The sequence below is a fragment of the Cotesia glomerata genome, linkage group LG3 (genome assembly GCF_020080835.1).
Source record: "Cotesia glomerata isolate CgM1 linkage group LG3, MPM_Cglom_v2.3, whole genome shotgun sequence".
Classification (NCBI taxonomy): domain Eukaryota; kingdom Metazoa; phylum Arthropoda; class Insecta; order Hymenoptera; family Braconidae; genus Cotesia; species Cotesia glomerata.
Window position 1 is genome coordinate 30,276,280 of NC_058160.1, and position 26,045 is coordinate 30,302,324.

A 26,045-nucleotide genomic window follows, 5' to 3' on the forward strand; every position below is an offset into this window, starting at 1 on the left:
TTTGATTTTTTTATATTGCTCAATTTATTAAATTATAACTAAAAAATATTTTTAAAAAATTGCACTTATAGTTTTTAACGTTTTTAACAAATAAAAAAAATTTTTTTTACTTTTTTTCTAATAATTCTTTAATATAAAAAATCATAAAATTTTTTAGAAGTCGGCTAACTTTATTTTCATTGAATTTTAAAGAGTTTTAGAGCGCGTTGCTCCAAAAATCGAATTTTTTAAGCTCTTTCTGGTTTTTTAAGCTAATTATCATCAAGTAATCCAGTTTTATGGTTGAAATATTAAATAAATTATTACTATAACGAGGATAATTCAAGATAAATCCACTGACACTTAAACTAAACTAAAAAATTCACTAAAAAACACTTAAGAGCACTTGAAAACTCCAAAGATAAAAAAAAGAAAACACGTTAAAAAAAAATAAAAAAAAAACTAAAAAACGCAAACTGCGCAAAAACGTTTAAAGGTATATACGTACTAGTAATCGATAATCTAACCTCTCACAATTGCATCACTTTCTTAGCAGAGCCCGACACGACCCGAAAAAGAGTGAATAAAGGTACAGAGCCAGTAACTGACATAGAGCTCAAGTAAATGGAGCGAGATGCTCATAATTAAATGACAACAAAGTGTCGCAGCAGTGACGCGGATTTCGGAGCGATAATAAATTTAGGATTAATTATTTGGGGAATATTAAAATAAATTATTCGAGATAATTGGGGAAATAAAACTAAAAATGTAACGAGAAAGGTACTGCGTAGGAACAATAACACTGGAGCACTGTTATCGCGTAGTAACGACTGTGGACTGGGAATAGATTGTAAACAAAATAAAAGCAACAGTCACGAACGGTGAACCTCTGCTCCGGACACCTGGCGTCAACTTCACGAACAACGAGCGTACTTCTCACGTGGAGTCTCGCGTAGTACTAACCCGACGATTCCCGCCACCTCACATCCAGTCATCGAGCGCTCACAGGCAAACTGAACACCAGGCTAGCTACTCACTTCCATACACATCTACGTGCACACACACACATACAAACACACACACACACACACACATTTATTCAAAACCGTGTGCTCCAATACTCTCCTGCTTGCCACACACACTCACACGTCCAGTCAAGTCGAGGAGGATCACAGTCACCGGTATCCGCGCAGGGCCAATGATCACATATAATATTCATTTACTGCATCTCGATCTTTGCTGCTAAATACGCACTGTGGTATGTTGTTGTTAGAAGATAACAAATTTTGAAGTTGATGTTTGTTTTCAGCTCTGAGAAACTTTTTTTAGAAAAAATAATGTTGGAAAACTTTTTTTTGAAAATTTATTTTGTTTGAATTAGAAGAAAAAATTTTTTTTATTGAGTCAAAATTATTTTTAAAAAAAATTTTGAAATTATTTATTAGAAGCGAAAGAATTTAATTCTGGATTTCAAGATGGAGTAATTTAGAAAAAAAATTAATTGAAATAATTTGAAGAAAAAAATTTTTTTATCGATTCAAAATTATTTAATCAAAAAAATTTTGAAATTATTTATTAAAAGTGAAAAAATTTAATCGTGGATTTTAAAATGGAGCAATTTAGAAAAATAAATTAATTGGAGTAATTAAAAAAAAATTAACTTGATTAAAAATGATTAAACTCTTCAAAAAAATATCCTTGGTTAGAAAAATTTTTTTTGAGTCAAAATTATTTTTACAAAAAAATTTTGAAATTATTTATTGAAAGTTAAAAAATTTGATCTTGAATTTCAAAATGGAGTAATTTGAAAAAAAAAAAACAATTGGAGTAATTAAAAAAAAATTAACTTGATTAAAGATGATTAAACTCTTTAAAAAAAAATATCCTTGGTTAAAAAAATTTTTTTTGAGTCAAAATTATTTTAACAAAAAAATTTTGAAATTATTTATTAAAAGTTAAAAAATTTGATCCTGAATTTCAAAATGGAGTAATTTGAAAAAAAAAAATTAATTGGAGTAATTAACAAAAATTAACTTGATTAAAGATGATTAAACTCTAAAAAAATATCTTTAGTGAAAAAAAATTTTTTTTTCAGCGCAAGCATTAATAATTTCGTCAAATTATATAAAAAAATGTTGAGGATATCTGAGTAGAGTAGAGGTGAGGGAAAATATCGTGTTTGGGCGACGCCTTGGATCTCTGTCTGTCCTTAGCGTCTTATAGTATTTTCCATTTTACTATCTTGTTCTCTTTATCATGAGCTCGTTTTTTTTTTGCGGTGTTAACCCCTTTCTTCTTACGCCCCTCACTCACTTCCTCCGCATTCCCGGCCGTCGTCTTTATATCACATATATGTTATATTATATTAAACACAAACATATAAAGAGAGTAGACTACACACTAGTAGGCCCACCACGACGCCGACGCAAAGGCGTAGGCTTGTCTTCAGTACATGTACGTTTTATAGACATATATATCCTCGATCCTGCCAGTGAGGCATAACGACTTGATCCTTTTTCCCGGGCTATCTGTATCCTATATAATAACTTTCTGTTAAACAAACGGTGCTTGGGTGTCTGGCTTTTACTTTTTATTTTTATTTCAATTTAGTTTATGTTATTAATCCGACAAATCTTTGACGTTATTAAATACCGCGACAAATTCAAATTTTATTGCTGACAATACTTGTCTCCGCAATAATTTATTATTATTATTATTACTATTATTTTTGCATCAAAATTAGTTTGTATCTCTCGTCCTTTCTCCAGAATTTGAATTTAAACTCCAAATATTAAATTATAAAATTTATGCATAATTTTCAGTTTATTTGACTAAAAATTTTTTTTATGAGGCTTTATTAATATAATTATAATTATTATTAATAATAATAATAAATTTTAAAGTTATGATTATCAAAAAAAAAATTCGATAAAAATTTCTCTTTTTTTCGCCAGATTGCAAATTATTTAAAAATCTGAAAGCTTTTGTACAAAAATAAAAAAAAAAGTTGAATTAACAATGAAAAATGAAATTAAAAATTAATATCTGAAGGGAGTAATAACAAATGGTTGGTGGCGTAGGTCCTGGATACGATATAAACATCCAAAGGGTGGGTAATGTCGGGTGTGCGCAGTAAGTGCAGACTTTGGATGAGTTTGCGCCGATGACGTTAAGGGGGCTGAGAATCAGGGGGATTTTCGTTAGCTGGTTGTAAAATAACGGTTACTATATGTCTACAGTAGATTTCATGGGCTGTAAACGTGATAAAGCGCACGCGCTTCAAACACCAAGCATGTTCTTATTGCTATCATGTAGCTCACCGTCCATCCACATTTGTATGCCGGGAAAAAGCACCTCATTGCATACGTACCATCCATGTATAAATGTAACCCACGTTATTATGGCCAAGTAATACAGATTTAAGTGGACAATTCTCAGAAATTTCAAGGGGACAAGAATTAAATTGTCCTATCATTGTTATATTAGTATTTTACACCACATGTTCATTCTTACATTACACTCAACACACTGACACATGTTTACGGCGCAACGCTGATAAATAAATTATAAAAAGGATTCCGTGTCACGGTAATGCATATATGCATGCTTGATGCTGACGTAATTCTAGGAATATACATAAATAACTATCTTTTGTAGTTATTAATAGATCATACCTGTAATGTTGATGCGGAGGAAAAGTAAATAATATTTTTACTTGCGATTTTTTTTTTAAATTTCATAGAAATTTTTTTTTTTGCATGAAGAAACTTTAAAAAAATTTTTTAATACTTTTTTTATAGACAATTTTTGATTTCAAGTTTAAAAATGAGCCAAAAAAATTATTATTTTATGAAATTTTACAATTGCATTATTTTTAATAATTTTTTAAAAAATTTTATTTTATTCATTTTTATTTAAAATAATAAGATAATTTTTCTCATATTATGTATGACAGTAAGACGAGAATAATTATTGAAGTAATAGAGTTAAGTACATAATAGAATAAGTTTGTTGGACATAAAGGTAGCTAGTTTGCATCTGCAGTCATCGCCGAAACCAGAAGTACCAAAACAGCAACTGTGAGCAGTATATTTGCGAGAGTACAGTGCACGAGTGTAAATATACACACATGTATGTCACAATAGAGTCGACAATAGTATTATATAGGGTAGAAAGATAGTAGTGTAGAGTGCGGTAGCAAATAACAAACGAGCTCAAAGTACCAGTATTATGTATATAGAGTACCGAGGAGAGGAGACCCAACAGCTAACAACAGTAAGATAGAGGATCTGACGGCTAGGAAGAAAGAACAAAAAAGCAGATGGTGCGTTATCTGTCTCTGTGTTACATTCTACTGAGAAGAAATAGATCAAGGAATAATAGTAATAATCATTTGATTGAAACTAGTGGATAGAAAAAAATTTTATCCAGGATAATAATTAACTTTTGAGCCAAAAAACTAACTTTTAAAAGTTTTATTTTATTTAAACGTAAATTGCATTAATTGTTCTTCTTTTAGTTTGATTTTTAAATAAATTACAGTTTGAAAAAGTGAAAAAACATACTTTAATTCAATAACAGACTAAACTAAAAAGTAGAAAATAATTTTGAAAGATTTTCAATTAAAATATCAATAGAGTAATTAATATAAAAATTTATTTTATTGTAAAAAAATTATGGAGTGCTTTTTATGATATTTTTGTCAAAATTTTATCAATTAAAAGTGTGAATTTTTGTCTTACAAGACAAATTAGAACTACAGTCAGCTACTGAGTTTTGAAAAATAAAATAAGAATAAGAAAAATTTTGTATTTAGGATAGTCATATGATAAAATCGGTTTTTTTTTTTAGTGAAATTTAGTGTCATTGCAAAGGTCTTGATTTGAATTTGTGCCTTTTCAAGATTTCATTTTATTTTCACTGATAGTCAATTTATTATGATAAGTATTTAAGTAGGCTGCATTCAAAAATATTCTATCTCTAGATCCATAATTAAGAAATGACCTTGTATCTAGTGAACTATTGACATTTTTAAAGATATAAGCTCATCCCAATGTTACACTCATCAAGACCTTTCATTTGAGTACCCACATCAATTTTTCATATATTTTATATATTTATATATTTCACAAATACCATATATATAAAATATATAAAAAATGCCATGTGGGTACATAAATTAAAGGTCTCAATGAGCCTAACATCGAAATGATTTTATATCTTAAAAAATGTCAATAATTAAGAAATTACATTGTATATCTTGTGAACTAATGACATTTTTAAAGATATAAGCTCACCCCGACATTACACTCATCGAGACCTTTCATTTGAGTACCCACATCAATTTTTCATATATTTATATATATATATATATATATATATATATATATCAAAAATGCATGTGGGTACTAAAATGAAAGCTCTTGATGAGTATAACATCGGGATGAGCTTATATATTTAAAAACTTCAATATTTAAAAAAGTAAAGTGCAATTTAACAAAAATCATTATTTAATAAAACAAAATTTTATTTATTTATATTTCACTAGTCACGGAAGTTACATAGTGACTGCAAGGTTGCTAGTTTTAAATAAAATTTCAATTGGGGATATCCGATAGATTATAATACGTATTTCCATATGTGATATGTGAGTAATAAGAAGCATCCGAATGACGACGAGCGAAGAAGCTGGCGGGGCATCTCCATCCTTTATCTCTGGCAGCATACAGGAGAGTACTGAGTAGAATCATATACATATATATCTGAGAGAGTCGGTTCAATAAATGCTGCGGCCGTTGCCCGAGCTACTAGCTACTACTATTATATATATATATGCCCACATATATACAACACTTGAACGGCGTATTAGTATACTACTACTGATAGTGAGTACGAAGCCGGAGACAGGAGTGGAAGAGGAAGCGAGTGAGGTTGATTGGCGGAAGCGAGAGGGAAACAGGCGGCGCGGAAACCGCGAAGCGAGACCGAGCGATAACAAACCCACGCCTGCGCCACGTGGGGGCTTCAGTATGCTATATATACAAATATATATAATAGTGCAGTAGTAATGCCTACTATACAGCTTACAGCAGACCGTAGACTCAGCCCGTATCAGTACTCCCAGTTAAGTCTAGTTACAGTCCCAGTAGTAGAGTAGACCCGCGACAGAGCGAGAGCAGCAGGAGGGAAGAGACAGGGGGAGGCCGGGCCGTGTGAATTGCGGCTCCCGAGGAAGCTAGAGCCATGCGGGACGAGTTCGCAAGAGAGAGAACGCCGCCAGACGATAAGAGCGCGACGGCTGCCGGTGAATCGGGCACACGTGCAACAGAGTAAGACACGTTGTCGTAGTGCTCGCGGCGATCGATAACTCCCGTACCGAGAGAGAGACAGAGTGATAACAATGCAACGTGGGTTGGTGTAATATATAATGTTGATATTGAGCGTTCACCCGGTCTCGGTGTAGTACTATACTACGCAGAATTCAGTCTCAGTATGAATTTCACAAACTCCGGCTTTACTTTCGTGTTCGGCTTTTATTTACTTTACTTGCTTCGTACTCTGCTACGCATTGATGATGATGATAATAATGTTGTGTACCAGTAGAGATATCACGCAAAAAATTTCATTCTTAAATTTATATTTTGTAATAATTTTTACTCTGTATTTTTATTTTCTTTTCAAAATTTATTTTTAAAAAAATTGGGTTAATTTTTTGTATAAAAAATAATTAATCTTATGATAAATGTAATCCTTAAATTAATGTTTTGGAATAAATATAAATTTGTAATGAATTTATTATAAAAATATATGAAATTCTTGAAAATAGAAATATTTTTATATAATAATTTTATTTTTGTTTAAAAATATAAATTTAAAGATTATACTCATTAAAAAAATAATTTTTTATACGATATGTAACATTTAAATCTCTCTGTACTATTTTTCCCTCCATTTATCTTACTTGCATCACAAACTTGCAAGTACACGCGCATTTAGGTCTAAAATTTTTTTTTAATTGAAAATTTATCTTAGAAGAAATAAATGAAATAATAATGATGCAATAAATTTTAAAGGAACATATGAACTTAATTTTAGTACAGAATCCTTCGAAGTACCGCCATTTTCGTCAGAGCAAAGGATTTCGCTTTCGAGGTGAATAGAATAGAAGCTGGAGGATAATATTGACCAGTTCCTTCCATTACTATAACATTCTCTCTCTCGCTTCTGAGATCCAGCTGCAGCCTCTCGCATCGTCGTAGTAGTCGCATAGCAGTTCTATGCGTGATGTCTGGGACTCCTCCCAAATGACACACCCTGCAGTAAGCACTGAGATGCGTCGTCTCCTCGTAAAAAACAATTTACTCCAAAAATTTTCCCAAATTTTAAACTCACTCTTTGTTCATAATTATCAATCAAAAAATTCTTAATTTATTTTTTTGAAAATTAATCCTCAGTAGTGCGAAATATACCTAGTCAGACTTTCAGTCTTTGGATATTTTATTTATTATCATTGTTAATATATTAAATTTATAAAGTACAAGATGGTGACTAAGATGATGATGATGATGGGGGTCTAAAGTTAGGAGCCAGGGCTATATGCCAGTGAACGAAGCTTTTAGGATGTTGTTTAACGTGCCACGCCTGTTTCTACGGACGCCGGCGCCAGAGGATGAAACGAGAAAAGACAAAGACAGAAGACTGGATAAAGAGAGAATGGAATGATAACAAGAACCATCGACCGTAAACGCTGTGTGTTGCCCAGACAACATACGAGCAATCCACTACCATTTATACGCACAAACCTTTTAACGTCCCACAAGTATTTTATTTATAAATATAAATTTAAATAATTTCATTCTATTTATATAAATTTATACTAAAAATAATTTTTTAATGCTAATTAATTCATTAAACAATCGTAAGATGATAATAATAATAATAATAATAATAATAATAACTAGCCGTGACTTGTGAACTATAAATAAATAAAATTTTGCTTTATTAAATAATGACTTTTGTTAAATTGCACTGTAGTCTCTTAAATATTGACATTTATAAAGATATAAGCTCATCTTGATATTACACTCATCAAGAGCTTTCATTTGAGTACCCACATGCATTTTGATATATGTTTCATATATACATATATATAATATATATATAAATATATGAAAAATTGATGTGGGTACTCAAATGAAAAGTCTCGATGAATGTAACATCGGGATGAGCTTATATCTTTAAAAATGTCAATAGTTTACATAATACAATGTCATTTTTTAATTATTGATATTTTTTAAGCTATAAACTCATTTCGATGTCACACTCATTGAGACCTTTCATTTAAGTACCCACGTGGTATTTTTTATATATTTTATATATATGGTATTTGTGAAATATATAAATATATAAAATATATGAAAAATGCATGTGGGTACTCAAATGAAAGGTCTCGATGAATGTAACATCGGGATGAGTTTATATCTTTAAAAATGTCAATAGTTCACATAATACAAGGTCATTTCTTAATTATTGATATTTTTTAAGATATAAACTCATTTCGATGTTAGACTCATTGAGACCTTTCATTTAAGTACCCACGTGGTATTTTTTATATATTTTATATATATGGTATTTGTGAAATATATAAATATATAAAATATATGAAAAATGCATGTGGGTACTCAAATGAAAGGTCTCGATGAGTGTAACATCAAGACGAGCTTATATCTTTAAAAATGTCAATAGTTCACAAGATACAAGGAAATTTCTTAATTATGTATCTAGAGATAGAGCATTTTCGAATGCAGCCTAAATACTTATAATAATAAATTGACTATCGGTGAGAAGACAATTTTTTATCGATATTATTATTTATTTATTATAGAATGATGCATATGTGTGACAAAAAATTCCTCGAAATAAATCAATAGGTAATTTATATTATTTTCCGAGAGTCAGCTGCAGTGGTATCAGAGTAGGGTCCGTATGCAGCCGTACCCCACTCTGCAATGCACGCGACATCGATTATCTTCGGCTCCCTACTTTTATATTCTTCATCTACATAACATCCATACAAATATAAATACAAATGCATACGTATATTTTAGATACATTCACCCTTATCTTGCATTCTGCACTCAACGGGATGGTATTGTGCACAATGCCGCTCACAACAGAACAGTGGCAAGCAGAGCATCTCGACTCTCAGCCTTGAGTACAATAGACCTAGACGTAGTCGATCTTACTGGTATCGACTATAAGAAAGGAAGGAGCCTACCCCGCTGGTCCTGTGTGCTAAGGGGAGTGATATGTCGTCAGTATGCAAACCTAACATAAGCCATAACAGCAGATCTGATGAGAACCAGCAGTCAAGTGAATTTGCGTCGTTTGCGCCAGAACCCATCAGGACGTAGAGCAACAGAGTAAGAGCGAATGTTGATTCTCTACGTGAACACAGTTAGGGAAGGTCCGGTACCGGTTCGAAGACCCTACACAACTCGTCGCGCGCACCATACCACGAGCCACGAGAGCCTACATAACACTCTACTCCAACAACTCAACTCACATTTTCGATCGTTCACCGCATGCGAATACGAAGAGCCACAGGAAACTAGAAACTCAATCCATTCATGTCTCCCCCTTCTATTCTATATACATATGAGGTCTTTGTCCCCTGTATGGTGTGTGTCTCTTATTCACTTGGATGGTTACAACTATACAACCATACAACTGTAAGGCCATACATACCCGCCATTATTATTTATTATTATTCTCCGGCACTCATTACCAAGCTTAAGGTAGTACTACCGGTTTTAGAATTTGCGTTCAGAATTTAATGAAATTTTGCGTATTGGTACTTTATAATATCATAATTAAGCAGTAAAATTTTTGGAAGCCTGGCGAGTCCTGAAAAAAAGATATTAATATTTACATATTTTTGCCTTTACCATTTTTTGCCTGAGAAAAAAAAATATTTTTATTAAGAAAATTTTCTTGATACAATAATTTATGTTCTTGAAAATTTTCAAAATATATATTCTTAGCTCAAGAAATTGTTAAATTGATTGAAATAATTTTTACTTAATTTAAATAAAGCTATTCTTTTGTTTATCTATTATCTAAAGATAAATATTGATGTTCTTCTCTTCAGAAATTAATAATTAATAATAATAGAATATTTAATCGTCAGCGAGTTTCTTGAGCAAAAGTATTTTTTTTTTTTTCAGTGTAGAAATAATTTTTAATAAATAAATTATTCTAAAAAAAAATAGAAAATGATTCGTTAAAATTGTCAGTCTTTTATAAATTCTTTGCACGAATGTTTCGCAGTGATATTTACGATTGAACGCTCATTAATTTACGAGGATAATAAACACACACATTAACGCAAATTATACTGATTAGTATAATAATTCCGAGGTAGTTTAATTAAGGAAACAAAAAAAACCTTGAAAATAATCGAGACCGGCTGTTTTCATTTTATGAGCAGAGATGAAGATTATTTTTAATGGAAGATGATGAACTTCAGCTTAATGATCGGTTCGGCCCGTTGAAGCAATAATGAACCAGAGTATTAAATTACGATGTTTAATATCGGCAATCTTCGGTTGATTGTTGGTCATTTTTTTTTATTAAATTCGTATGCAAATGGAAGCTAAATAATAATTAAGTGAAACTATAGACCGCAATGCAAGGATTTGGTATGGGAGATAACTTTTAATTGAAAGCATTGAGACGCTCTGAATATTGATTTTCATTGAAGAACCGGTAGCTGGAAACTGGGCCGCCGGAAATCAAGAATCGATGCGTCAATCATCGGTGTATTGGTGGGGGATTTATCAACCCCTGAAACCTGACCTAACTTAAGACCAAAACAAACTTTGAGTTTAATGAACTAAATTCAACGTTGGTTGAATTTTAAATGACAATCATTGGAACATCTGTCGGCTGAGCATTCAAGAAAGTCATGGACTACTTGCCGACAGTAAATAGGAAGTGTCTGAAGTGTTACATGTTATGTTTTGTATTAACTATGCAGACAATACTCTGGTCTTTGCACACCTAGAGTGTAAGGTCGCTCTAAATGTCAATGGACACTATAGTATAGAGCTAGACGGAAGTTTGTTCAGTTATTATATGGACAAGTGCGACTTGTGAAAAGACGCAAAATAGGGTAATATTTTGTCGATAAATTTTCGAAATACCAAAGGTTGATGCATACTTGAAAATGTTACTTCAAATTGACGATCAATTTAAGGTCAGAAATAAGCTGGTGGAAAATTAACGCTGGGATGGTTGGCGAGTATATAAATATAAACTTGGAAAATTATTCAAGTGCAAATATAGGATTATAAAAAAGGCCATTCGGCAGCCGAAATAGAAGTAGATTTCATGATGGATAATAAAAATACTACTAGGGTTGCATACAAAAAAAAAATAAATTTCTGTTTGATTAAACAACAATGACGTCAAAACGAATGCAAAAGTGAAATTTCATTAAATCTGTCTGAGAAAGTAGGTGATTTTTGGCCTAGACTGATAATAAGGTACACAAATTAAAGCTTATTTGATAAGCCTTCAGATGCCATTTATAGAATTTTAATAAGATATCGCGTTCAATTGTAATTGCACGGAAATAAGGTAAAAGTGAAAATTTTTTGCGATTTTGAAAATTTTTGAATTGCTATTATCCCAAACTATTTAATTTGGAGAAATAAATAAGTACACAAATTAAAGCTTATTAAATAAGCGTTCAAATGCAATTACAGAAACTGATAGGATGTCGCGTTCCATTTTTATTGCACGGAAATAAGGTAAAAGTGAAAATTTTTTGCGATTTTGAAAATTTTTGAATTGCTCTCATTTCTAAACTAATCGACAGATTTAGCTCATCTTAGAACTTAACCTCGGAAATCGTCCTAAGAATAAGTATGTTACGTTTTATTGAGATCCGTATAGAATTACGGGAGTTAGAGAAGAGACACTGCCGATTATATCGTATATATATATATAAATACATACATATATAAACTTTTGAACCATATGCATTTTCTGAATCCGCTTGACGAGTTGAGTCGAAATATAGCAAAATTTTTCAAAAGTTCCGTCATGAAGACCAATGCAATAGTTAGATTTCTATGAAATCTACTAAAAAGCCTGATGGCTGTTTGAAGTAAACAAGAAAAATAAAAGTAATTCAAAGTATTTGATGTGACATTTTATTTAAATAAAAATAAACCTCAGCTTTCAAATACCAAGTGATGAGTTAGAAAGTATTTGTAGAATGTTAGATCTGTTAGCGATAAAAAAAATAATTTTGTTGTCTGATAAAGAGGGAAGAGGATCAATTTACTCATTAGCTGGCAATTTGTGTCACTCTGAGGAGTTTAATCTATCATTTATTCTCACAATCAAAGAAACTCGATGAGAGATTGAGCACATACAGTGATTTAGCTCTGAGAAATGAGTGTAGGATAAAAATTGCATGAGAGATTACTTTATTGTAAAGCCTAACATTAGTGCCCAATAATTTCAAGGATGACACCATAACTTGGGGAGCCCGAAATTGCTTTTGTAGTTGGTATTTCAGGATATTATTATGCTCATAATGATTACTGTGCAGCCGTTGTATTCAGGCAATTTGGTTTTATTCGGCTTCACCACAACTGCAACATTGTACATTGTGTTTAACCGAATCCAATAAGTTTGCGTGTTTTATTATTTCAATCTATTGTATTAAATAAATACAGTTATGCCGGCTGACTGATTTTTAGGACCAGAGGTATGTTGGTTTCAAATTTTGGACTTCCCGTCGTAAAATTGTGGTTGGAACAAAATTTTATTGATCTTGTTAGTACTTAAAAATTTTAAACATATTATTTTTTGTGTACTAAAAAATAAATTTCATTGGAGAATTAATTTTATTGACTTTAAAATCTTCTGAAAAAGATTTTATCGTTCAATTGAACCCTTTTTTCTACATAAAAATTGATTTTTTCTTCATATTTTGTATAAAAAAATTAAAAATCTCTAGTTTAATAAAAAGTATTCATGATTAACAATCTAAAACATGAACAGAAAAACTATATTCTTAATCGATTAACATATGCCACGAAACAAAGACTTATAAGCTTATAACATAAGCTTATGTTCAATTATATTAAGTACATGACAACAGTTCTATAACTACTTCAGGTACTCTATCTAAGTATCCATTAAATAACAGCACATTATATATTATACAAAATAACAATTGGTATTAAAGAATATTTAATGAAATTTTTATGAGTGCTTGTTAACACAATCGATCGACCTTTTCACGTTAATTTGGATAATAAAAGTCGGAAGCTAAAAGTGAGATAATTTAAATTTCATTAAAACAAGCGGCTCAGCAAATCTTCAAAAGTTGAACAAAATAATTGAGAAAGCTAGAAAGAATTACATAGTGAATTAAATATTTTGTAAAGTACCTGTTGCAATGGCAAGGAGTGGAAAAACAACTTCCAGAAGAAGCCGAGGATCATCGAGCAGTAAACTAACAGACAATGCAGGCGTTGTTGTCATTGTCGGAATCTTGAAGCCGACAGATGGACAACACGAGTCCACCACTCGCGATCCTGTTGATTCTTCCCTGATAGCCAGCGCTTTCTCAGTAAGTGTTGACTTCCAGCAGTTACGGTTAATTTATACATCAAGTTGGCGGTAATTCTTCACTCAACAACAGTTGTAAGCAAATTGACGGAAATCTACGACCGCAACTTGAATACAAGTTAACAATCAAACTTGTAGTTAAATTTCCTTTCAACTTTACTACAATTTGACGGAAATACTTGTACAGCAAGTTTTGACGTCTATTTGCAAAGTAAGTTATAGGTAACTAATAGGTAATCGCTCGCTTTGCCAACTCTTTCCGTCAAGTTTGCTTCAAGTTGCGGATGTAGATTGAGAGTAAGTTACAGGTAAGGTGGCTATCAGGGTTCGTATCATTTTGTTTATAAATACCAAATATGTGGAATAATAACTTACTGAAGATGGCGTTGATGAATTTTTTCCGTCGGAACCGCCAATCCATTTTTAACTCGCCAGATTTTATCCTCCGCTTTTTTTTCTTCAAATTTTCTTAGAGATTTATTTTTAAATTCTTGAGAAACTCTTGGAAAGTTGGATCACATCCTGGTGTATTTCTTCTTGATTTTTACCCCAGTAAATTTGCTCTACTGTAGCTCGATAACAGTCTGCTGTATCAGCTGGTGCTCGCAATTAACTGCAACAGAAAATGAAATGCCTAGCTTACCGATTGGAATGTCCAGTGTTTTTAGTATTTATTAAATAAATCCAAAGTTACAAAATAACTTTTTTTAACATAAACACAATAACTTATTTCTTCTCAGGTAGTTTAATTTTTTTAACTGTCAAAAGCTCCACTATAAAGAGACATTAAATAGAACTACGACAAAAGGTCTATTGAATAGAGAGTTTTTTCAACTGTTTCAAACAAAAATTTATCGGTTTTCATTGTATTGAACTTGTTCGTTAAAAAGCTTACTGTCCAATGCTTTTTAAAAATGACACTATAATTTAGCACCAAAATAAATATAAAAACACGTTTAATATAAAAAATTGAAAAATTCCGTATAATTGCGTATAATTTATTTGACTTATAAAACAATCAATAATTTAAATTGTTCAGTTTGCTTCCTCGATTTATATATTATGAATAAGTACATATAATATGTAAGAAAATAGACTGCGCTCTCATTGGTCATCGGTATAGTTTCCATAACTTCAAAGTTATGATAAATATTTAATAGACTAGAAATTCAGTCCTAAGAGGTAAACGTTAATTATTAGTTCAATTTACTGTCCACTAAAACTTGCCATAAGCTTTGTATTTCCATGAATGGAAAATTTATACTCATTCCTAACTTTATGCTGTAAATGAACTAAATTTGAAAGACTTGTGGCTTAATATTCCTGCAATTTAACTAAATTAGACATTTTCAAAAAGTTTAATATTATCTCTAATCTTAAATAAACATGGTAAAAAAGTTTTCTACTGACGATTTGGTACAAAAAAATTTTAATAATAGATCTTTTATTATCTTTTTTGGTTCGATACTTTTTGTATGAAAAAAAGCTACGGAAGAGTTAGGTATATTTAAAAGATAAAACTTTTGATCACGAAAAAGGGGTTAAAAAGTTCAGTGCTTTTTTTTATCTTTCTAAGTTGCTGTTGAAGCTTCTGCTTTGCACTTTTTTCGACCAAGAACAAATTATGAAAAAGGAAAAAATAAAGGGAGATTTCTTTCTTAGTTTTACATCAAAGTTAGCGAGGATATCAACTGTTGAATGTTGACAAACAACTGATTAAAGATATTTTTGACAAAAGCTTATAAATGGAATTGTAATTCAAGGGAATGAATGGAACGGTATTTAAATTACGACCGTAAATTCCATTCGAGGGTGCCTTGCCAAGATTGTCTCGTCCAAAGAAGTCGGAAATGATAAATTTGTTCTAGCACAATGATCTAGTGCCAGATATTTAAGACGGAATATCTTCGAATTTGATTGGCGATCAATTGAATCATCATTTGATCGAGAAGTTTGTTCAGAAACTATAACAATACCAATTATCGCTATATTAGTTTATATAAATCCTAGGTTTAATTTACTAAAAAGGGATACATTGTACCTACCTAAGCAATTTTCTTATCTCTTATCAAAGTAGTTGACCGAACAAAGACAATCAATTAGTGGGCAAAGTTCAATGCTTTCATTTTAATTTAGTGATCACAATAATTCTGCTAGGGTTGAAGTTGCTATCAATTGTGATCAGATAAAGGACAGAAGCTGATCAATAACAAAGCGAAATTGCAATTGAGTAGTCTTTGAAAATAAATTACATCAAAATAATACCAATCTTTGGACGGAACAGAAAATGATAGCTGATAGGATTGGATTGACTGATTCATCATCGGGATATCAACTAATCTAGTTGGATGATGAACATGGCCACCCCCGGGGCGATTGGATTGACGTTTGATTTGCAAACAATTGACTTGTCGCTTCGCTACCTGATAAATCATCAAGGAAGATTGGTAAGATAATTTGTGAACAGAAATCAATGTCAATTTGCAATTTAATCATAATGATGATAATAATAAATTATGGAAATTGAATTATGAACAAAAGAGGGTTTACTTTAAAAATTCGCGTGTTGTACAACATATGGCACCCTGCATGATAATTACTGTACACAAGGGGGAATCTAAAATTCGTCTAAAAAAGCCAAATGTTTTCTAGTCACGAAAATGTCGCAAAAAATAAGGGAATGCGCCAGCGATCAATCAACTCGAATCTAATTAAGATAATTTTTTCCAAAAATAACAGTTAAATGCGTGTTTAAAATTGGAGATACCAAAAGGGGTAAAAATATTTTCGTTATCGAGGTTATTTAAGGGGTTAGGGGTAGCCAGAATTTTCAAAAAATCAATTTTTTTTTTTGCATTTTCGTTATGTGTAATATCTTAAAAATATTCTCTGAAAATTTTAAGTCGATCCGATAATTAGTTTTTGAGTTATTCGACAAATAACAAAGAGAGCTCGGGTACTTCAAAGCGCTCGGGAGCAGATAGCTAGCGGCAGCTTCAAGAAACCCCCTTTTAGGGTTCTATTGTCATCCATGAACTAAGACTTTGGTGTATGTAGTAGTACTTAAATTTATAAATACCTAAATATATATAATTACAATTTCTAGGTAGTATAAGTGCTACAAATTATTTTTTTTTCGCCACGTCACTAGTATGCCTGTGGCAGTTGCGGAGAGCAGTCGATAGTTGTGCGTTACTAAAATATATTATTTTTGAAGTTATTTATTATGGGACGTGATACGAGAAAAGTTTCGAGAGAAGTTCGGAAATCTGAAAATATCCGTAAGTCGTATTCAAAGAAATGAAAAAATATATTTAACCCAAAAACAGCGGAACGTGATGAAAGTGTTCGGAGTACATCGTCTAAAAAACTGAAACAAAATACTGAAAACAATGTACCCGAAAGTTGCACTTCTGAATTTCGAATAATTAATTTTATTACGGTATTCACTGCCATTTCTGCTCTTGTGAAATGTAAGAAATGTGATGGAAACATTGAATTTCTAACAGCTAGTACACGTGGGCTGAGATTTAAAATTGTAGTTTCGCATGTAATAACTGTGACAGTGAATATATTCCTTCCTGCTCTTTCATTGGGCATTCTTATGAAATAAATAGACGCTTTATTTTTCTGATGAGAATACTAGGGATAGGATACGAAGGTTTGTGCAAGTTTTGTGGCCTGATGGACATGCCGTCTTTTTTAGATAAAGCTACGCATACAATATTATTGAAGCCCATTTTAGATTGTGGTAAAATCGTTGCAGAAGCCTTGATGAAAAAAGCTGTTAATCAAGAAAAAGAAGCGAGAAGTGAAAATGAGAATAAGAACGATTTGACTGTATCGGGAAATGGAACCTGGCAAAAACGGGGATTTACATCGTCATTTTGAGTTTCTTCTATAATTGGCTATTATACTGGAAAGATTCTTGATATAAACATTAAAAGTGCTTATTGTAAGCTATGTGAGTATTGGAAAAAGAAAAGAAATACGGTTGAGTTCGAGGAGTGGTATGAATCGCATGAAAATGAGTGTAGTGCTAATCACAAGGGGTCTTCGGGGAAAATGGAGGTGGATGCGATGATTGAAATGTTTCAGCAGTCTGAAACAAAACATGAAGTTAAATATACAAACTACATTGGCGATGGTGATTCGAAAACCTATTCTGGAATTATAAAAGCAGATCCTTACAAAAATACAACCATAAATAAAAAGGAATGTATAGGCCATGTTCAGAAGCAGATGGGGACTCGACTGCATACTCTGAAAACTAAACAAAAAGGTCTTGGTGGTAGAGGTAGGCTTACAGGAAAAGTCATTGACAAATTAACTGTGTACTATGGTTTATCAATACGTCATCATTGCGATTCTATTGAAGATATGAAATCTGCTATTATGGCAACTTTTTACCACTACGGTTCGACTGATGAAAATCCGAATCATGATATGTGTCCCAAAGGCGAAGATTCTTGGTGCTCTTACCAGCGCGCTGAAGCAAGTGGAGAGCTTGATACTTATACTCAAGATTATTCTCCCTTACCTCCTGATGTTTTAAAAGCTATTAAACCGATTTACGACGATCTCAGTAATGATAATTTACTTTCAAGATGTGTAGATGGATTCAATCAGAATAATAATGAGAGCTTCAACCAACTAGTGTGGAAAATATGCCCAAAAACCGTGAATACTAGTTCTACTATCGTACAAATTGCTGCATACATAACTACTTGTATATTTAATGAAGGTACAAATTCATTATTAATGATTATGGATACCCTAGGACTTAATTGTGGGTCTAATTCCCATCGGTATGCTGAAAAATTGGATGCTGCACGTGTGAAAGTGGCAGATCAGCGCGCCAACGACAACACTCGGGAAGGCAGAATGCTTCGTAGGCAACAGCAAATTGATGTTTCGGAAACTTCCACAATGGCTGAAGAACTATTATATGGCCCAGGAATAGATGACTCGATGTAAGTAATTTAATAATTCGTATTTCTGTACGTGAATCTAGTGTGAAACTTTAAACGCGTTTTTCTCAAAACTATGTTTTTTGAACTGGTGACAACTGTAACTCGAAAACCGCTCAGTAGATTTTAATAAAATTTATACAGCTTTTAGAATACATAATAAACTCGGGCCTGATCGAAGGATTTTTTTTTCAAAAATTTCGATTTTTTAAGACCAATTAACTGTTGATTTTTTCCCAAAAATCTAGACAAAAATTTCCTGAGGCCGCCATTTTGTTAATTTTTGAAAAAAAAAATCCTTCGATCAGGCCCAGGATTATCTATTTATAAAACTAATTTTTTTCATCCGATTGATTTTAGATGAATCTCCAAGGACTTATGATTGTCACCGCAAGGACCGTTTTTTGGAACTGGGTCAACACAGACAGCTATAACTTTGGAAATTAAATTTTTTTTTTTTGAAATTTTCGTGACTTCAAGTCAAAACATTGTATAATAATGCCATATTACTACTTTTGTAAAATAACATGATTTAATAACAAAAAAAAAATACTGAAAATTCTCATTTTTTCGTGCCTCTGACTACCCCTAACCCCTTAATCAGAATTTCGGTTTTAGTTACAGGATTAAAACGAAATGCTTTGAGTGGTAATCAAAGTTGTTTCTCTCGTTGACAAATTGAGAATAAAAGGTTATGCTCATGACAAACAGCAGTACCACATTTAACCACAAAAGTTTTTCGCTCTCCAACCGGATTGAATTTCAAACTCCACACATTTCATTTGATCCTTTTTGTGCAACCACTTACGAGTACCTTGCTGCTTAAGGCTATCAAACTCGTTTCGTATTATACAGACACATTTTTTCATTAGCATTATTTTTAATTTAATCTAAATTTATTTTTAGATAAATGTTATTTTATCATCGTGCTCAGAAGTCGTTTTCACAATCACCACAAAAAAAAAACAAGAAGATAAACAGTTCTTCGGCTGTTCTTTATGGAAATTGACTTTCGATCGATCTCGGTGAATTTTTTATGCCTCCCAGTAGTTTATGCGATTCTGACCAAACGTTATCTAACTGCAAAATAACTCGCTTCTTCATTTCTCCTGATGAAATTCTACATGATTATTTATATCCATAGCTTTACAATCGGCTTGACATAAATGTTTCAATAATCCACGACTGCAAGACAACTTTAGACTTTTTTAACATTAGACAAGTGTAATCATAAATTGAACCCGTTTAAAAATAATTCATCAAATTTTACCTAGTCAATTTCCATTACAGCTTAGGAGAAATAATTGATCCTCAAATATAAATGAAGGTGTGAGGCTAATTGGAGACATTAGGGAACAATTAGAATTCTGACGATTCGATAAAACGTCGAATGTCCGAACCCTTTAAAATTCTGTAACTTTTATGAAGCTTCATAAGTTTGATACACTGATAGAAAAACAATTTTGATTCAAGAAACTTTTTTTCTTCAAAACTTGAACTCTTGAAACTAGATATAGATATATTTCTTTCAAGAATTTTTGTCTCTTGGTTCAAGATAGGCGACAACATTGATTGAAGATGTTACCGACTTATGTTAAGAATGGTTTTTTTTTTGAGTCATTAATTTACTTATTTCTAAGAAATAATTTTTTTTTGATATAACAATTAAAGACTATTTAGTTTTTGAAGTATACTTTGATGAATTACTTTAAGTTTTTTAAACGATAACGTTATTATGATTGAAAAACTTAAATGTATCGATTGAAGATAATATAGCTGTTAAGCCAAGAAAATCTAAATCAAGACAAGAAATTCTTAACAAGCAAAATAATCATTTGTCTTCCAAAATAAATTCTTAGATCAAGAAAATATCTCTTGAGTCAACATAAATTTTCTATCAGTGTACTCTTCACGTCAAAAGCATAATTTTATCAGCATAATCAATATTTGGATACTTCCGCAAACTTTGTTTAACATCAGTTAAATGTTACGCGGGCTATTGAACGCGTTAACATGCTTTGTTACTAAAATGGGTTGATACGTTTTAAATACGAGAAATTCTGAATACCTTGAAGTTCATCGACAGAAATAGAATAGATTGCTGGAAGAGTTGGAATATTATTCACTGTAATAATAAAGAGAGACCCGCAATGTATTGTGCATAATATTACCATAAGCCTCTATACGAATCGATTAAGGGGAGTTTGAGATGTCGGCCTGATGCTTCTAATGATAACGCTTCAATATTGTTAGTGCACGCCCAATAAATATGCATCATATATATTTAAGTATTTCTGTTTGCTTTCCAAACAAGTACTAGCTTATAACTTAAAAAAGTAAAATGGCAGAGACAAATTTCGAGTGGTTAATTTCACCAACTTTCCACACTGTTTGCTATTAAAACCTTTAAGTTCTGTGGTTGAATTAATTCTTCTTTTGAACTGCTGTAAATCACATCAGAGCTCTACGTGATGAGTGCTAGTTTTTTTTTCAGTAATTCTATATTCTCTCAAAGAGTTGAAACCTTGACAATTCGCGAGGGAGTAAAATTAATTTTTTATTCTTTGATGAAAGTATCTTGCACAATAGAAGAAAAAAATAAAGCCGACAAATTTTTGTTACGAGAAAATAAATTTATGTAATTCTTAAATCTGTAGAAATTGAAAAAGAGCGTATTTAAAATTTTTTTTAGTCCGTAACATGAAAGTGTTCTTTATTAAGGAACGGAAAATATAAATATTTTAATAATGAGCGGACGATAAATTCGTATTAGTTAATGCATATTTGCGTCACTACACGGAAAAAAGAAAACTCGAAAAATTACAGTATATAATGCAACGTGGTGCTTTGTGATGAAAACTGAAAAAATTACAGTTTCATATTATAATTATTACAGATTTTATAAGAATTACATTGTAGAATGTACTATTTACATTGAAAGCTCTGAATATTAAATTAAAAAATTGAATTTAGAAAAATCTTATTTCAAACTGTAATTTTTCTAGTTTTGATTACGACGGGACCGATTTTACATTTTATACTGTAATTTTTCGAGTTTTCTTTTTTCCGTGTACTTGCAGTACCCTGAAAAGTATACACATGTTTTACTATTTACACTTTATCAAACCACCATAATACCAGAATTTATTTTTTTTTGATCATCGCAACACCAAATAGGTCGTATATTTACATTTGATGTTGCGAATTTAAATGTACTTCAAACTGAATCCGCTTTTCAAAAGATTTACCTCTATAAACATTTCTGAATGTATGTTATTCATAACCCCAAACAATTTTTTTTTCTGAAACAAATCCTATCCATGTTTTGCGCTGAAACATTTTTCAAATTAAATTAACTTGTTCAAAATATTTTATCCAATAAAAAAATTGAATAGCTCGTTAATTTTCTGCAAAGTTTGTTATCAATTTCTACGATTCAAAAGCCGGTTTCTTGAAGCTAAGGGATTAAGCATCTATGAATAGCCATCAATCTTGATGAGATAAGTAAAAGATCACGTTATTGAAGTTTACCCAACAGGTAAATGCAAACGTGAGGATTCACAGCCCAAAACTCAAACTCCAGTTCAGTTAAATTCAAAAACTGTTCTTCAGGTTATCTGGTGGATTGAAAATTTATGCGGATGTAGTTCTCAGAAGTTACTGATGTACATTGTAGGTACTCATCCAATCATGTTCCGGCCTCAAACTAGTAGAGGAAACTTATTGAGCCCCCTCAATGATATTTATTATATCTTTATTGGGATTTATTATTGTTATTGCTGTGGTAACAGCTAATAACAGTAAGCTTTAGGTGTACCATTTATGAATAATGTACTTGTGGATAATGTTCGAAGCTCGTATCAATATAAATATTGAATTGGACTATACTGCTTGAGCCAAACCGAACGGAAGTAGGAACTGAGGAAATAATTCACTTTTTATTCCTTTAAGACGGATCTTTTCGTTGAGCCAAGTGTCAAGAAATGAAACCAATTTAGACAAATCAATTTTTTGGTAGTGCTAAAATAAATTTCGAAACTTTATAAATTTTATTTATAGATCGATAAATTTGGCTTGTACTTTTTTTTGCCGTGTATAATTTTAATAAATTGATAAATGTCAGGAAAATGGAACGTAATTAGTAAGGTATTAATAAAGATAATGGGATTGATTAATGCGCTTCATTATTAATAAGTGACTTTTGATGAAGATGAATTGTTATGTGCACAAAAATAGAGTAATGAGGTTGGATTAATTTAATAACTGAATCATTTCCAACAATTGAAGATGGAAAGAAATAAATCAAGCGTATCAAGTAATTTTCCTCACTAAAGACATGATCCACAATTCGTTCAAAGCATTTGACGTTGATATTTTCTGTCATTCCGAAATGTTGCTCCCAAGAAACTCTATCAACTTCAGAAGATTGCTATTCTGTATATTTTATTTCTGCATCCTCTATGAGGGGGTAATAACATTTTTTATTCTGCTTATTTAATATCAAGAATCGCATTGACAAAGTCGAAAAGTAGATTTTATTCTAAAGCGTTGTATTTCATCTGGATGACTTCTGCTTAGTATACGGCTTTAGATGCGCTTAGAGACATAAAGAAATTTCTTCCTATAGAATTTCGGGCTTATCGAGTATAAAGCTTTTTACCCGAAAATCATAGAAAAAAGCACTGCTATTGTATATTTACAAATTTATTTCTATACAACTTGTCTGTTCTTTTTTCATAATGCACTCAACTGTAATATCGATTTTTTTTAGATTTTTACTTTATTATTATTTACTATTTTTTTTTATTTTTTTAATGATAGAAAAAGAATTAACAAGTATTTGATGATTATAATTATTTTCGGATTAAATACAAACAAAACTTTTAACTTTAAATGATGAAAGGTTTGGAAGCTTAAATATTTAAACGTAAGCTAATTGATTTCTAATTACAAAAAAAAAGAAGTTTATTCAATGAAAAAAATTATTAACAAAACAAAATAGAGTTAAAATCTCTAAAAATTGATTGCAAAGCAATACTATGTGATAATTTATCCAATACTGTAATTTTATTTTTAAAGAATGATGGTGGTAAATGAAAGAAATAACTGTCGTACGTAATGTCAATTATTGATGTCAACTAGTTATTGATTTCATGAAATACTTTAAACTTAGTATTGTCAGTAAATACAGAATCTTGGATGGAATGTTACCAGAAAACCACAGAATACTGATCAACCATTACTAGAACCGCCATACTAATGCAAGCTTAACAAAAGTATGGAAACCTTTCGCATACATACTGCTTCAGCTTGAGAAATTTCTCATATTTACGCGGGAGAATGTACATAGGAATTCGCTATTGAATTATTTGAGTTATAGAATTTTTATTGTGGTAATACTGTTTTCGGATTATTAATTTTAAATAATTATTAATAAATTAAATAATTTTTAATAATTAAAAAAAAAATTCAATGAATGTTTATCAATTTTCTCCTAGTATTGTCAGCAAATTATTCTGACCGATTGACACAACTATATTTAAATACATTCAACATAATCGAGTTTAGTTGACAAGCTCATGAATTTCAATGAGACATGAATAATTGCGCTAACTATGTAAATTTAACTCTCAATATAAGAACGAGAGGGCCAACTATGAACGTGTGATCTACCAAAGACAGCAAATTCTTAAATTACATAAATTGATTGATTTCAAATGCTACTTTATTTGTCTACAGAAATTTAATTTACAAAGAATTTTTGATTAGCTTACTTACTTAATTTTTTACTTTCTTATTTTATTTTATTCTTATTTTTCTTTTTTAAATTTTTCAATATAAATCCTCGCACAGAAAAATGTTCAAAAATTTTCAAAATGAAAATACAAAATAACCTATGAACTTCTTTTACTGAATTACGTGTACTTTAATGTAAATAAAATGTATAATTTTGCCATTCGACTACTGCCTTAGCATTAAAACTAATAAATAAATAAATAAAATATTAGAATTACTTAACCAAAGATATAAATATTAAACTTTCAACGATATTATAACCAAATCCAACTCGACATATTAAAAATTAACGGCATAAATCTCAATGGTTATCTCACAAGATATTTATAAAAGACACATGCTTACACGGAAAAAAGTAAACTGTAATATTCACTCGGATTCCGGTTAATTTTTATAGTTTCAAACAGTAAAGCGGACATCAGGGTGGCAAAAATATAAATATTACAGAACTTAATGTAGAAAGTATAAAAGCCACAATTTATAATTTAATATCCAAAATAAGTGATTAGTAGCTGTCACTATAGTAAATAACGACTCTTTCATCTTAAAAAATTACAGTTTCAAACAGTAAAAAGTACCATTTTAATATATAGTCCATATTATGAGGAGAAGGGGAACTCAGATGAAAGAGAAGGGGGTCCCACTCTGGGAGAATTTAACATTTGAAACAGTAAAAATTATACTTTTAAAATATACATTTTACCAGTCCAAGCAAATCAATAATTACAGTTTGATTTTTAGCGTTGCGTTTAAAATTTACCATTTTACTTTATAAATATTAACGTTGCTTGTATTAGAAATTTACTAACTTTATTTTATACTTTTTACATATCATAAGATCATTTTTTAGGTACGAAATGATAAATATCAAAGTCTAAATTCTTAATTATTATACTTTAACATTTTAGACATTTACATAGCGAATATTACTGTTTGAAATAGTATTTTCTTTCATGTAAAGAGTAAATTGTAACGTTTAAGGTAGTACTACCGGTTTTAGAATTTACGTTCAGAATTTAATGAAATTTGGCATATTGATACTTTATAATATCATAATTAAGCAGTAAAATTTTTGGAACCTGAGCAAGTCCTGAAAAAAAGATATTAATATCTACATATTTTTGCTTTTACCATTGATCCTTATGGAGAATCACAGACTTTATTTTATTTCACAAAACTGGACGTTCAGATTCTTATAAAAATCAAGACAACGAGAGAAAATAACATCTAGAACATAATTAATAATAATCAGTATGGTTTCCAAGAATATGAGAATATTTATTAATAAAAAACATTCAAAATTTATCTCTGTCTCTCTTTCTCCAACGTGATTTAGTATAGGGAAATCTACTATAGTATACGTTAATCAAATAAGGTTAGGTTTTATTATTTGACTCTTGTGGTAACAGTAGTACTACCTTAAATGGTAAATATTATAAAGTGAATAGTAAAATCACGATTTTACTGTTTGAAATGGTAATTTTTAGCAGTTGATCATTACTTATTATAAATCGACTGTCATTTATTACAGTTTACTTTTTTCCGTGTATCTCCGGTCTAAATCTAATTAGCTTCATGTTTACAAAAAGGCCCATCTTCTCTAGACTTGCTTAGAAGCTAAAAATAATTAAAATGTCTTTTATAAAGCCC

The 26,045-nt window shown here is 30.8% G+C and overlaps 2 protein-coding genes across 5 annotated transcripts in view; one reads left to right on the forward strand and one right to left on the reverse strand.

The window, feature by feature from the left end:
* Nucleotides 1–26,045, reverse strand: part of LOC123260574 (growth factor receptor-bound protein 10-like) — a 221,527-nt gene that overhangs the window by 190,077 nt on the left and 5,405 nt on the right. The window contains exons 2-3 of one of the 3 annotated variants that reach the window (XM_044721739.1): nt 14,005–14,242; nt 13,449–13,595 (exon numbers count right to left, since the gene is read on the reverse strand). In XM_044721739.1, coding sequence (XP_044577674.1) covers nt 13,449–13,595; nt 14,005–14,050 — 193 coding nt within the window. In that variant the 5' untranslated portion in view covers nt 14,051–14,242. Of the gene's footprint in view, nt 1–306; nt 927–13,448; nt 13,596–14,004; nt 14,243–26,045 lie in introns of those variants that run through there. The other 2 variants (XM_044721742.1, XM_044721740.1) reach the window with 2 other exon arrangements.
* The window catches only part of LOC123260572 (SET and MYND domain-containing protein 4-like), an 87,736-nt gene that overhangs the window by 20,167 nt on the left and 41,524 nt on the right, over nt 1–26,045 (forward strand). The gene's annotated exons all lie outside the window — the stretch shown is intronic.